Source organism: Microcaecilia unicolor, chromosome 4 (genome assembly GCF_901765095.1).
Source record: "Microcaecilia unicolor chromosome 4, aMicUni1.1, whole genome shotgun sequence".
NCBI lineage: Eukaryota > Metazoa > Chordata > Amphibia > Gymnophiona > Siphonopidae > Microcaecilia > Microcaecilia unicolor.
The window spans coordinates 93,123,924-93,137,201 of NC_044034.1; the positions used below are offsets into that span (position 1 = coordinate 93,123,924).

At 49.0% G+C, this 13,278-nt stretch overlaps 1 protein-coding gene across 2 annotated transcripts in view; it reads right to left on the bottom strand.

Annotated features, from left to right (window-relative positions):
- FNDC3A (fibronectin type III domain containing 3A) overlaps positions 1 to 13,278 on the bottom strand; it is a 379,001-nt gene that overhangs the window by 46,545 nt on the left and 319,178 nt on the right. For both annotated transcript variants that reach the window (XM_030200475.1, XM_030200477.1), the window contains 3 exons: positions 11,562 to 11,675; positions 3,841 to 3,990; positions 3,451 to 3,734 (listed from right to left, as the gene is read on the bottom strand). In XM_030200475.1, the coding sequence (XP_030056335.1) occupies positions 3,451 to 3,734; positions 3,841 to 3,990; positions 11,562 to 11,675 (548 nt within the window). The remainder of the gene's footprint in view (positions 1 to 3,450; positions 3,735 to 3,840; positions 3,991 to 11,561; positions 11,676 to 13,278) is intronic.

The window sequence follows — 13,278 nt, forward strand, 5'->3', positions numbered from 1 at the left end:
CCCCTTCCTCAGGTCAGGATAGGATACTGTAACAGCACTATACTGTATTGACCCGAGGAAGGAGATTTTGGCCTCTGGAAGCTAAATGTATTAGTCCAATAAAATGGTATTATTTTATTTTCTGTATTTGTTTTATTTCTATTTGTTAATTTGTAAAGTGCTGATTGGTATTTGTTAGTTTTTTTCAAATTTACATCTGCTGTCTTTATATTTTGCACAGTACTAGGGGACATTTTCTGTTTCTGTGGTGTTGCATTGTATGCAGAGTCTGGCATCGGGGGTTCAGTTTAATTTTTGTCCAAACGAAGTTTATGATTACTTATTCTATAGTGGATTAGGGTGTATCTGTGTTTGTGAAAAAGACATGGCTTTCAGTTGGCATTGACTGTGCAGGATCGACGATCTGTACTAATCTGTCTGTTTTCGTTTTATAATAGGTGAATTGATGTTCTAGTGCTCACTGTAGTGTTTAAGATGCTTTCCTTTTCCTTGTGTGACTCGTACAAATGACTGCTTATGGTATGGTAGAATTGCTCTATAGGTCCTGAGTGTTTTGTATTCTCGGAATGCCTAGTACTGGATTTGGGGGGGGGGAGGGGGGAAATGACCGGCCCCAGGTATCAACTACCCTAGCTACGCCACTGCCTTGTCCCCTCTCCCCATCCAGTACTTTTCTCCTTCTCTCCTCTCTCCCCATCCTGTATTTCTCCCCATCCAGCAACTCTCCTAGGCCACTGCTGCTTCACCCAACGAGCAGCAATGGCGGGCAAATCAAGGAGTAAAAGGCGCGAGGGCCACAGTGCTCAGATGCACACTGTCGGCTCTTCTGATATCCTGCCCTTCTGATGTCAACTTCCTGTTCCGGGGCAGGGAATCGGCAGAGCCAACAGTGCGTGTAGCCCTGCCACTCAAGCCTACATTTTGTTGTACCTGCGGCGCTGCTGCTCATTGTGAAAAGCAGCTGTGTCCACAGAAGAGAAGCGGAGATGAGCGGGGAAGGGAAAAAAAGGCACCAGTATGCTGTACCGGCTCAAAAAAAAGCCCTGTGTTTGTCCCAGTCTCCAGTTTCTGCTTTCTTCTGTCTTTTCTTAACTTTCTTTCCAAAGTCTCTAGTCCATCTGCCACTTCTCTCCCGCCCATTTCGGACTTTGATCTTTTCCTTTCAGCTTTTCTTCTTTTATTTTTCCACCTCTCTATCTGCTCAGGCTTCATTCGTTCTTACAATTCAGTCTTCAATGTTCCTTCTTTTAATGCATCTACCTATAGCTTTTCATCTCCCTCATCCCAGTCCTCCCATTCTTCATCCTATTATCCCTCCCTTTTTTTGCTACCTCTTCCCATCTCTTCCAGCACCTTCTTTCTCTCTTTCCTCTCCTCTGTACAGCACCCTCTATTTTCATTCCTCTGACCAACATCTTCTCTCTCTTGTCCCCTCTGTCCAGCACCTGTAACCCTCCTCCCTTTTGTATCCAGCACCTGTCACCCTCCTCCCCCTTGTATCCAGCATCCCTCCATGTCCCTCTCCCACTTCCATGTCATCATCTCCCTATTCCTCCCATCTCCATCCAATGTCCAGCACCCCTGGCTTTGACTTCTTACTCCACCCATGTCTTACTCCTCTTTTGCTGTTTGTGCATTGTATTTTTCTAACTCTTTTCTGCATTCCTTGGGTCAGTCTTCTCCTAAATTCTTTTCCAGGTTTGCCTTCCCAAGTCTTCTCTCTCCTCTTGCCTTCTTCCTTTCCTTCTCTGTATCTGTCTGGCCCTGATCTTTATGGGGTTTTTCCCCCATTTTTCTCTTCTCTAGGTCTGTATCTGCCCATTTGATTTTACCCTCATTCTCCTTCTTCTCACCCTCTAGTACTTAGTCTCCTCCTTTTCACATCTCATCTACCTACTGGCTTTTCCCATTTCCCTCTCCATCACTCCCATTGGCCCCCTGTCTCCTATCCACCCCTCATTTATTTCTATCCAGTGTACTCACCCTCTCAGCCCCAACTCAATCCCTGTCTCTCCTTCCTTCTATTGCTCCCATGCCATTCTTCTCTTCCTCCTACTCCATCTCCTATTACCTCTCTTTTACCATCTTTTTAACCCCACTTCTGCCCTCACTCAACCCCTTCAGAGACCTATCCCCTTCCTTTCACATCCCTACCCAGTACCCAGTGGTGTGCTGGAGCCGATTGTTAACGTTTCTTCCAACTTGCGAGCCCCCAAGGCTCCAAATAGCTATGCCCCTGCTACTGAGACACATTTTACCATGGCTGATTTAAATGACTCCCCGAGACAGACATACCTGAGTCTGCAAAAGGGGAAACACACCATTATGTCACACTAAGACGTATATACTTTTCAAACTTTTTTTTTTTGCATGGTAAGTTTTATGGGGAAATGTCCTAATCCTGCTAAGCCCCCATTGTTGGGAGAGGATTTTTGGGGATGCAAATTTTATGATCACACGTACGTCCATGGTGGTCACATGTGTAATCTGTCACATATAACTGTCATCCATCAGGTGTGCCCCGAAGGAAAAAAAAGATTGAGAACCACTGCTTTTGCTAACTATATATAGTAAATGTGAAAAAGTCAGCAAATGTTACGTTAATGGTATCACAAAAATACTCTAACAGTAATACTACACTAATATAATCTCAAACAGTTATGCTGAGAGTTACGTAGACAGTGGTCTGCTAATTGTGAGGAATCCAGCATGGTTATGTTTACCTGTTATAGTATGGAGGTAGACCACAGCTCAAATACACAGGAGGGGTGCAGAGGCACACATTATTCCACCTCTGCAAACCTCTTCAGACAGCCTTTGTTGTGCAGTACTGTCCCAACAAAGGGGACTTTGGTTGTGTTATGATATACATTGACAGTTTAAAAAGATGATGGAGAAAAATATTTAAAAAAAAATACAGTGAGGAGAAGAGGATGGGAGAAATTAAAAGGGAAAGGTGTTGGAGCAATAAAAGAGGGGTGGAAGAGAATAAAACATCAACTGGACTAGTGAAAAAAAAGGAGGGGGCCACTGAGAGGAGAGAGCGCATATATGCACAGGTTTTATATTTGTTTTAGGGCCAAATGGTGATGTAGCAGTAAAAGCCAAATGTTTGGGACAAAGGAACTCAGCAGAGGACATGAGTGAACAGGCTCCTCTGGTAAATTTAACCAGGTGTCAGCTGGTATGTATATCCAGTTCTAAACACATTTAATACTGCATTGCAAACTACCTTGATGCTTGTGGCATTTGAAAGGAGATATACCAAATGCTTATAAACAGATAAAAATAAATTGAAAGCAAAATGCGAACAATTGGGCTTAGTTTAAGAAAATGTTTCCCAAACACACAACACAGGCAGATGCCTAGATGAAGCAAATACACTGACATTGAAACCCCTGAGATAAATTACATCCTGCAAAAAAAAGTTTACATGTTTGAGTATCATACCTGTATGCTGTTTCTGGCTGAAGATGTTCTATAATGTAGTCTGAAATTTTTCCAACTGATATAAATTGTTTTTCACCATAGTCTATGCTGTAGCCAATGATTTCTGAACCATGGTTACATGGCTTTTCCCACTTAATGGCAAGACAAGTTGAAGGGGAGTAATGTGGATTTTCTATTTCCTCTTCCTTCATACCCCAAAGACAAGTTACAGCAGCAGGTACTGAGGATGGGGTAATGCACGTAACCACTTCACTAAAACTGCCTGAACCTGCAACATTCACTGCCTGCAAAAAACAAAATAGAAAATAAACCGATATAAAATCTGAATATTCTCCTCTTTATATAACTGCATCAATAGGACTACAAATTTATTTAGTTCTCTTTACTTACCTGTACCCGACAATAATAGACAGTTGCTGGTGACAGTCCTTTAATTTCATGAGAAAATCCAGGTCCACAGTAACAGATCTGCATGCATCCTTGAACTCCTCCCCATTCCAATCGATAGTCTGTGATCCCAGCCCCATAATTTGCTGGCTCCTGTGAAGTTTATGAAATAAAGGTGGGCGATGTAAAAGCTATGTGAACACATACAGCAAATATAGGAGCCAACTTTTCAAAATGATTGGGGTGCTAAACTCAGCACACACTAACATATCTGTAAAAGGGGTGTAGCCAGACTTCGAGGTGGGAGGGGGCCAGAGCCCAAAGTGAGGGGACACATTTTGGTCCCCCTCCCTGCCAGCCCCCACTGTCACCTTGCTGCCCTCCACCCACACCGCCGCTGCTGCTGCACATAACTTGGCTGGCAGGTATCCCTAACCCCCGCCTGCTGAAGCACCGCCACCACCACCACACATGCCTTGGCTGGCAGGGGTCCCCAACCCCTGCCAGCTGAAGCACGTTTTCCAGTGCTGGTCTCTGGCGCCGCCACATTTCCTACCCTGCTCTCTCTCCCCCTTACATCCGGCATGCTCATTTTAATGAAACTGAGAATGCCGGATATGATGGGAAGAGAGAGCAGGGCAAACAAATGTGGTGGCGCCACAGACCAGCGCTAGACAAAACGCTTCAGCTGTTGGGGGTTGGGGACCCCTGCCAGCCAAACCTGGAGCACAGATCAAGTTTTGGGGAGGGCCCAGGCCCCCGTGGCCCCCAGTAGCTACGTCACTGGTCTGTAAAAAGAAAAACAAACTACAGCAGGGTCATGGGCACAACTGATCAGGCCATATTTAGATGCAGAGCACAGCAGGTAGTGCACACACTGAAAGGACAGCTACAGAAGCACTGAATATTCCACAAGTCTCTCTTCCTCCTCAACCCCAACTCATGCCCACCATTTTACTCCATCTCACTTTTCTTCTCCTCCCTTCCGTCTTTCACCCACAGTCCATCTATACTCCTTCCCGCTTTCCTTTAGTTTAAAACAATTCTTATTGAACAATCAATAAATCATTACAACCATAAGTTTGTATGAATTATTCATTTTTCTTCCCCTCTATAGCCCCTCCCTCCCCCCAATACCTCTTGTCTTATCCTTCTTTGTTACAGCATCATTTCTTCTTGTATATTAACAATTTCAATGTAACTCCCTTCGCTATAGTGTTTACATAACAACTTTATGATTAAAGAAGGTCTTACATACAGAACTAATCTCTCTTTATGTTAAATAAGTACATGTATGTCATTTTTTTATTAACTATTCTTCCCTTCCCCCTCCCCTGTTTCTTTCCCTCCCCCTTTTCCCTACCCGTACTTCCTCTCCCTCCCGCTTTCCTTTAAAGCCCTGCCGCATAGAGATTCCTGATCTAAGTTTAATAAGGTATATCATAAAAATATTGAGGGTGCCCAAGCACCCACAGAGCTAGCACCTATGACAGCAAATACAGATTAAGGCATACTTACTATTTTGTAGCATTCTAAAAGGAGTTAACATATTTGCAAAGATTACCATCAGCATTGCAAAGCTATATAAATACTCAACTCAGATATTCACAAAAGTTCAATTTATGCAAAAAAGAGTTTGTTTTTTTAAACTTAAATTTTTTTATTTCAGGCAATTGAAAAATAAAACAAGCAACAACTCTATCAGAGTACACAATTATCAAACATCACATATCCTGCATTCTATATTTTTAAAAGATTTATATTAGCTGCAGTTCACTTGTTGAATGCAATGGTAAAATTATGTATCATACCTGATAATTTTCTTTCCATTAATCATAGCTGATCAATCCATAGACTGGTGGGTTGTGTCCATCTACCAGCAGGTGGAGATAGAGAGCAATCCTTTTGCCTCCCTATATGTGGTCATGTGCTGCCGGAAACTCCTCAGTATGTCGATATCAAAGCTCCATCCGCAGGACTCAGCACTTAGAGAATTACACCCACGAAGGGACACTCTGCCCAGCTCACCACCGCCGAAACGGGGGAGGGGAATTAACCCAGCTCATCCCCACACAAGTGGGGGAGGGGAATCCGTCCAGCTCATCCCCGCGGAGCGGGGGAGGGACACCACACCCGCCGATGCGGGGGGATCTGGCTTATCCTGCAACCGCAACCGCAGGAGGAGCTGACTGACCCTAACACCGCCGAAGCGGGAGGGGTACAAAACTGCCCTACTGCCGCACGAAGCGGGAGGGAGCGCCGGCAGAATTTAAGTCTCAATCCAGCCCCGTAAAACGGAGGGGAGAGGAATGCAGCAGCTCACTGTAACACAAATTCGTCTCAACTCTTGAAGAATTCATTGAAAAACTTGAACACGAAGTCCTCCTGAACAGGAACTGAAGACTAAACTTGAACCTGAAATGCAACCAGAATATAAACAGTACAGATATCTGGGAGGGGCTATGGATTGATCAGCTATGATTAATGGAAAGAAAATTATCAGGTATGATACATAATTTTACCTTCCATATCATCATGCTGATCAATCCATAGACTGGTGGGATGTACCGAAGCAGTACTCACCCAGGGCGGGACATTGAAATCCCTGACCGCAACACTGAAGCTCCAAACCGGGCCTCCGCCCGAGCAGCCACAGTCAAGCGGTAATGCCTGGAGAAGGTATGGGCCGATGCCCAAGTTGCCGCCTTGGAAATCTCTTCCAAGGAGACGGACCCGGCCTCTGCCATCGAGGCCGCCTGAGCTCTAGTGGAGTGAGCCTTCAGCTGGATAGGCGGCACCTTCCCCGCGGCCACATAAGCCGCTGCAATGGCTTCCTTGACCCATCTTGCCACTGTAGGCTTAGCAGCCTGCAGACCCTTACGAGGACCTGCAAACAGGACAAACAGATGATCCGATTTCCGGAAATCATTGGTCACTTCTAAGTATCTGATGATGACACGTCTCACATCCAGAAATTTGAGAGCAGAGTATTCCTCTGGGTAGTCCTCCCTACGAAAGGAAGGGAGACAGAGCTGCTGATTCACATGGAAGCGAGAAACAATCTTGGGCAGGAAGGAAGGCACTGTGCGAATAGTCACTCCTGCCTCAGTGAACTGCAGAAAAGGCTCTCTACATGAGAGCGCCTGGAGCTCGGAAACTCTTCTGGCTGAAGTGATAGCCACCAAAAAGACTGCTTTCAACGTCAGGTCTTTCAGAGATGCCCTCGACAAGGGTTCAAAAGGCGGCTTCTGCAATGCTCTTAGCACCAGGTTGAGATTCCACGCAGGCACCACTGAGTGCAGAGGAGGGCGCAGGTGATTAACTCCCTTGAGAAAGCGCATCACATCTGGCTGCGAAGCCAGGGAAACACCCTTCAGGCGGCCCCTGAAGCAAGCCAGAGCCGCTACCTGGACTTTAAGGGAACTGAGCGACAGGCCTTTCTCCAGACCTTCTTGCAGGAACGCCAACACTGAAGAAATTGGAGCAGTGAAGGGAGAAAGTGAGCCTGCTTCACACCACGCTGCAAAGATACGCCAAACCCTGGCGTAAGCAGTAGAAGTAGAGCGCTTCCTCGCTCTCAGCATAGTGGCGATGACCTTGTCTGAGAAGCCCTTCTTTCTCAGACGCTGCCGCTCAATAGCCAGGCCGTAAGACCAAAGGGGGAGGGATCCTCCATCACCACGGGACCCTGATGTAACAGGCCTTGCTCCACTGGCAGCCGCAGAGGATCGTCGACTGAGAGCCTGATCAAGTCCGCATACCAGGGACGTCTGGGCCAGTCCGGACCCACCAGGATTATCCGGCCCGGATGCTTTGCCACCCGGTCTAGCACCCTGCCCAACATGGGCCAGGGCGGGAACACATAGAGAAGCTCTTGTGTCGGCCACTGTTGGAGAAGAACATCTACTCCCAGGGATCGAGGGTCCCGTCCTCTGCTGAAAAAGCGCGGCACTTGGCAATTGGCCGATGACGCCATCAGATCTAGGCTCGGCTGGCCCCAGCGCTTCGTGATGTCCAAGAACGCCTGAGCAGATAGCTGCCACTCTCCAGGCTCCAAGGTATGGCGACTGAGAAAGTCCGCCTTGACATTCATGACTCCGGCAATGTGGGCCGCTGACAGCTGTTCCAGGTTCGCTTCCGCCCACTGGCATAGATTCATGGCCTCCTTGGCTAGAGGGGCGCTCTTGGTACCTCCCTGGCGGTTGACATAGGCCACAGCCGTGGCATTGTCCGACAGGACCCGTACTGGCTTCAACGCCAGTACCGGGATGAACTCCAAAAGCGCCAACCGAATGGCCCTGAGTTCCAGGAGGTTGATAGACCACTTTGCCTCTGCAGGAGACCAGAGCCCCTGCGCTGTCCTTCCCAAGCAGTGGGCTCCCCAGCCCGACAAAGAGGCGTCCGTCGTGACGACAATCCACTCCGGGGTCACCAGAGGCATTCCTGCAGACAATTTGTCTGTCTGCATCCACCAGCTCAGCGCCTTGCGCACTGCTGGGTCCAAGGGAAGGCGCACACCATAATCCTCCGACATCAGAGTCCAGCGCTGCAGCAGAGAGTGTTGTAGTGGTCTCAAATGAGCCCTGGCCCAGGGCACTACTTCCATCGTGGCCGTCATAGAGCCCAACAGCTGCACATAGTCCCAAGCCCAAAGAGGAGAGGCTACTAGGAACTGGTCCATCTGAGCCTGAAGCTTGACAATCCGATTGTCTGGCAGGAACACTCTGCCCACTTGGGTGTCGAATCGAACTCCCAGATACTCCAGGGACTGAGTCGGGTGCAGCAGGCTCTTCTCCCAGTTGATGATTCACCCCAGGGAGCTCAAAAGAGCAACCGTCCGGTCCACAGCTTTGCCACACTCTGCATAAGAGGGGGCTCAGATCAACCAGTCGTCCAGATAAGGATGGACTTGTACTCCTTCCTTTCGCAGGAAGGCCGCGATGACCACCATTACTTTGGAGAAGGTCCACGGAGCAGTAGCCAACCCGAACGGGAGGGCTCTGAACTGGAAGTGTCGGCCCAGGACTGCAAAACGCAGAAAGCGTTGATGAGGAGGCCAGATGGGAATATGCAAGTACGCTTCCTTGATGTCCAAGGAAGCCAAGAACTCTCCTGCCTTCACTGCCGCTATAACAGAGCGGAGAGTCTCCATGCGAAAGTGCCGCACTTTCAAGGCCCGATTGACCCCTTTGAGGTCGAGGATAGGCCGGACAGAACCTCCTTTCTTTGGTACCACAAAGTAAATGGAGTAACGTCCCTTGCCAGCCTGATTTTCTGGCACCGGAACGACCGCACCCAGGCGGATCAGGTTGTCCAAGGTCTGCTGCACTGCCACAGCTTTGACCGCAGAATTGCAGGGAGAGAGTACAAACCTGTCTCTTAAGGGTCGGCAGAACTCTAACTTGTAGCCGTCTCTGATGACTTCCAGCACCCAAGCGTCTGAAGTTACTTTGGTCCACTCGCCCAGAAACGAGGACAGGCGTCCTCCAATCTGCACTGGGCCATGGACCAGGACCCCGTCATTGGGTACGAGACCCTGGGGGAGGACCGGAGGGCGTACCTCCGGGACGGCGGTCTCTGCGAAAGGAATGCTGCTTGGGGGAGAAGTTCCTTTTGAAGGAAGAGGGGGCAGAGGAGCCCGACTTGCCCGGGCGGTACCGACGGGCTTCTTGAAACCGTCCTCTGGAGATACCAGGGCGAGCACTGGCCCGAGCCCTGACCTCTGGTAACCTCTTGCCCTTAGACGTGCCGAGATCGGTCACGATTTTGTCCAGCTCGACCCCAAAGAGCAGCTTGCCTTTAAAAGGCAACTTAGCCAGGCGGGACTTAGAGGCGTGGTCCGCAGACCAATGTTTCAGCCAAAGCCAGCGCCGCGCAGAGACTGTCTGAGCCATGCCTTTAGCCGAGGCTCTCAAGACATCATACAGTAAGTCTGCCAAATAAGCCAAGCCCGATTCCAGGGCCGGCCAGTCAGCCCTCAAGGAAGGATCTGAGGGGGAAGCCCGCTGCACCATCGTCAGGCACGCCCTGGCCACATAGGAGCCGCAAACTGAGGCCTGCAAACTTAAGGCAGCCGCCTCGAAGGACGACCTTAAAGCCGCTTCCAATCTTCTGTCTTGGGCGTCCTTTAGGGCCGTGCCACCTTCCACCTTCAACGCCGTCTTCTTAGTCACCGCAGTGATTAAAGAATCCACGGTAGGCCAAAGAAAGGCCTCACGTTCACTTTCAGGCAAAGGATAGAGGCGGGACATAGCCCTAGCCACTTTGAGGCTCGCTTCCGGGACATCCCACTGAGCCAAAATTAAGGTGTGCATGGCATCATGCACGTGGAAGGTTCTAGGCGGGCGCTTCGTCCCCAGCATAATGGCAGAGCCAACAGGGGCTGAGGGAGAGACGTCCTCTGGCGAGGAAATCTTCAAAATGCTCATGGCCTGCAGTAACAGGTTGGGCAAATCCTCTGAGCGAAAGATCCGCGCTGCAGAGGGGTCATCCGCTCCATCCGAGCGGGAATCCATCTCCTCCAAGGAATCCCCAAAGGACCGTTGGGAGAACTCAGATATGCTGCCCTCATCTACATCAGAGGAAACAGCGTCCTCTAAGGCCTGGGAATCCACCCGAGGGCGTTTACTTCCGGGGGCCTCAACCCCGTTATCGGACAAGGGAGAAGGGGCAGCGTTTTGCATAAGGAAAGCCTGATGCAGCAGCAAAATAAACTCGGGGGAGAAACCCCCCAGACTGTGTATTTCAGCAGCCTGGGCCACAGCCCTAGACGCACCCTCAACCGGCGCTCGCAAGAGCGGGGGAGCCACATGCTGCGCATCCAAGATGGCATCCGGCGCGACACTCCGCGAAGGAGCCGCACGGGAAGAACAGCGCTTAACTTTAGCCGCTTTTTTGCCATCGCCCAAATCAAGGGCGGCCATGGCATGAACGTCTCCCAGCTCAAGGGCGGCCCAAGAAGAAGCCGTCCGAGCAGAGTGGCCGGCCAAGATGGCGGAGGTGAGCAGCGGGGGATGGGCGTTTATGGCGGGAAAAACTGCCGCACCGGAGGAAGACCCGGGACACTGACCGGCCTCCAAACTGACACCCAACAAGGGCGAATCAGACTTTAAAACCCCCGCATCCCCGCTAGAAGCGCACACGCGGTCCGGGGAGCGATTCTTCGCGCCCTCGCCCTCCGACGCCATAGGCCACGTGGAGATCAATCGGGTAACCCCCTGCCCGCTATAAAAAGGTAAAAATTACCTGCTTCTCGCTCCGAGCTGTAACGACCTGGTGTCCCAGTGAGTAGCTGCAATAAACGTTTAAATAAACGTCGAAATAAACGCCCTTAAGGACGTCCAAAATTTTTTTTTTTTTTTAACGGAGCCAGCGGGAGGGGGGAGAAAAGGAGGGACCTGGCGCCACCAGGTTTGCACTTGCTCAAGAAGAGCCCTCAACCCCAGGCACTCAACAAAACCTAAAAATTAGGCTTGGAGGCCTAGCCAGAGCTGCTGCTGTGTGTGACCACCACCTGCTGAGATAGAGAACATACTGAGGAGTTTCCGGCAGCACACGACCACATATAGGGAGGCAAAAGGATTGCTCTCTATCTCCACCTGCTGGTAGATGGACACAACCCACCAGTCTATGGATTGATCAGCATGATGATATGGAAGCAAACTTTAAAAGACTACAAAGGGGAAGATATTTTATAGAAATATAAGGTTTCTAATATCTCCTACCTCCCAATGAACTAGTGCACACGTTGCAGATCTACAAGTCACCAGGGGAGGTTTGCACTGATCTGGTGGTCCAGGAGCTGTTGTAATTTCACACTTTTCTGAATATGGTCCAAACTGGAAAAAAAAAACAAGCCTCAATCCTATTAAAGCACCACCCCTAAAAAACAACTCAAAATTATTCATTCTTATTTTAATCTCACTTTTGAAGACTATCCAGCTTATAATCGAAAGAGAAAAACGCCTATATTGCGACCCAAATCGGGAGATAGACGTTTATCTCACAAAAACGAATAAAGCGGTATAATCGAAAGCCGAATTTGGACGTTTTCAACTGCACTCCGTCGCGGATGTGGACTAAGCTGGCGGGGGGGCGTGTCGGAGGCGTGGTGAAGGCGGAACTGGGGCATGGCTATCGGCTGATCAGAGATGGGCACCTTTTGTCGAAAATGGAAAAAAAACATGCGTTTTTAGGGAGAATTTATGGCACTTTTCCTGGACCCTGTTTTTCCACGAATAAGGGCCCAAAAAGTGCCCTAAATGACCAGATGACCACTGGAGGGAATCGGGGATGATCTCCCCTGACTCCCCCAGTGGTCACAAACCCCCTCCCACCACAAAATATGCCGTTTCACAACTTTTTATTTTCACCCTCAAATGTCATACCCACCTCCCTGGCAGCAGTATGCAGGTCACTGGAGCAGTTATTAGGGGGTGCAGTGGAGTTCAGGCAGGTGGACCCAGGCCCATCCCCCCTACCTGTTACACTTGTGCTGGTAAATGGGAGCCCTCCAAACCGCCCCCCAAACCCACTGTACCCACATGTAGGTGCCCCCTTCACCCCTTAGGGCTATAGTAATGGTGTAGACTTGTGGGCAGTGGGTTTTGAGGGGGATTTGGGGGGTTCAACACACAAGGGAAGGGTGCTATGCACCTGGGAGCTGTTCTACCTTTTTGTTTTTTTAACGTGCCCCCTAGGGTGCCCGGTTGGTGTCCTGGCATGTGAGGGGGACCAGTGCACTACGAATCCTGGCCCCTCCCACGAACAAATGCCTTGGATTTATTCGTTTTTGAAGTGGGCGCTTTCATTTTCCATTATCGCTAAAAAACAAACGCCCAGCTCAAAAAAAGATAAACGCCCATGTTTTTCAAAAATACGGTTCGGTCCGCCCCTTCACGGACCTGTTCTCGGAGATAAACGCCCATGGAGATAGGCGTTTCCGTTCGATTATGCCCCTCCACATAAATTAAGGGGCCCTCTCACAACAGGTGCTAACCTTTAACATGTGGTTAGTGCACAAGAACAGGTTACTGCATAAAAGCATCAAGAGTTGGGTGGTACTTTCTCTGTTGTTGTGCCCTGAACTGTGTGGTGATAATTAAAAAAAAAATAAAATAAAAAATTTGGGAAGGGGAGTAGGATGGGTGGGAATTGGTAGCACATGGGAAATTCCTGCATTACCTGCAAGTTTTAGCACATTTTAGTCAAAGGGCCCCCCTTAAGTGTTTTTAACAGCTCTTCTTGTTCAGTTATTCCTACCATTCTGAATTTAATGGAGGTAAGTGTCAACAACCAAGCTGTAGGTGATGCCTTTTTATTGGACTGATTTAATGTATTTGACAAGCTTTTGAGTGTTATCCTCTCTTACTCAGGTCACGATGGAGAAAGGATAACTCTCAAAAGCTTATTAAAGATACATTAAATAAGTCCAATAAAAAG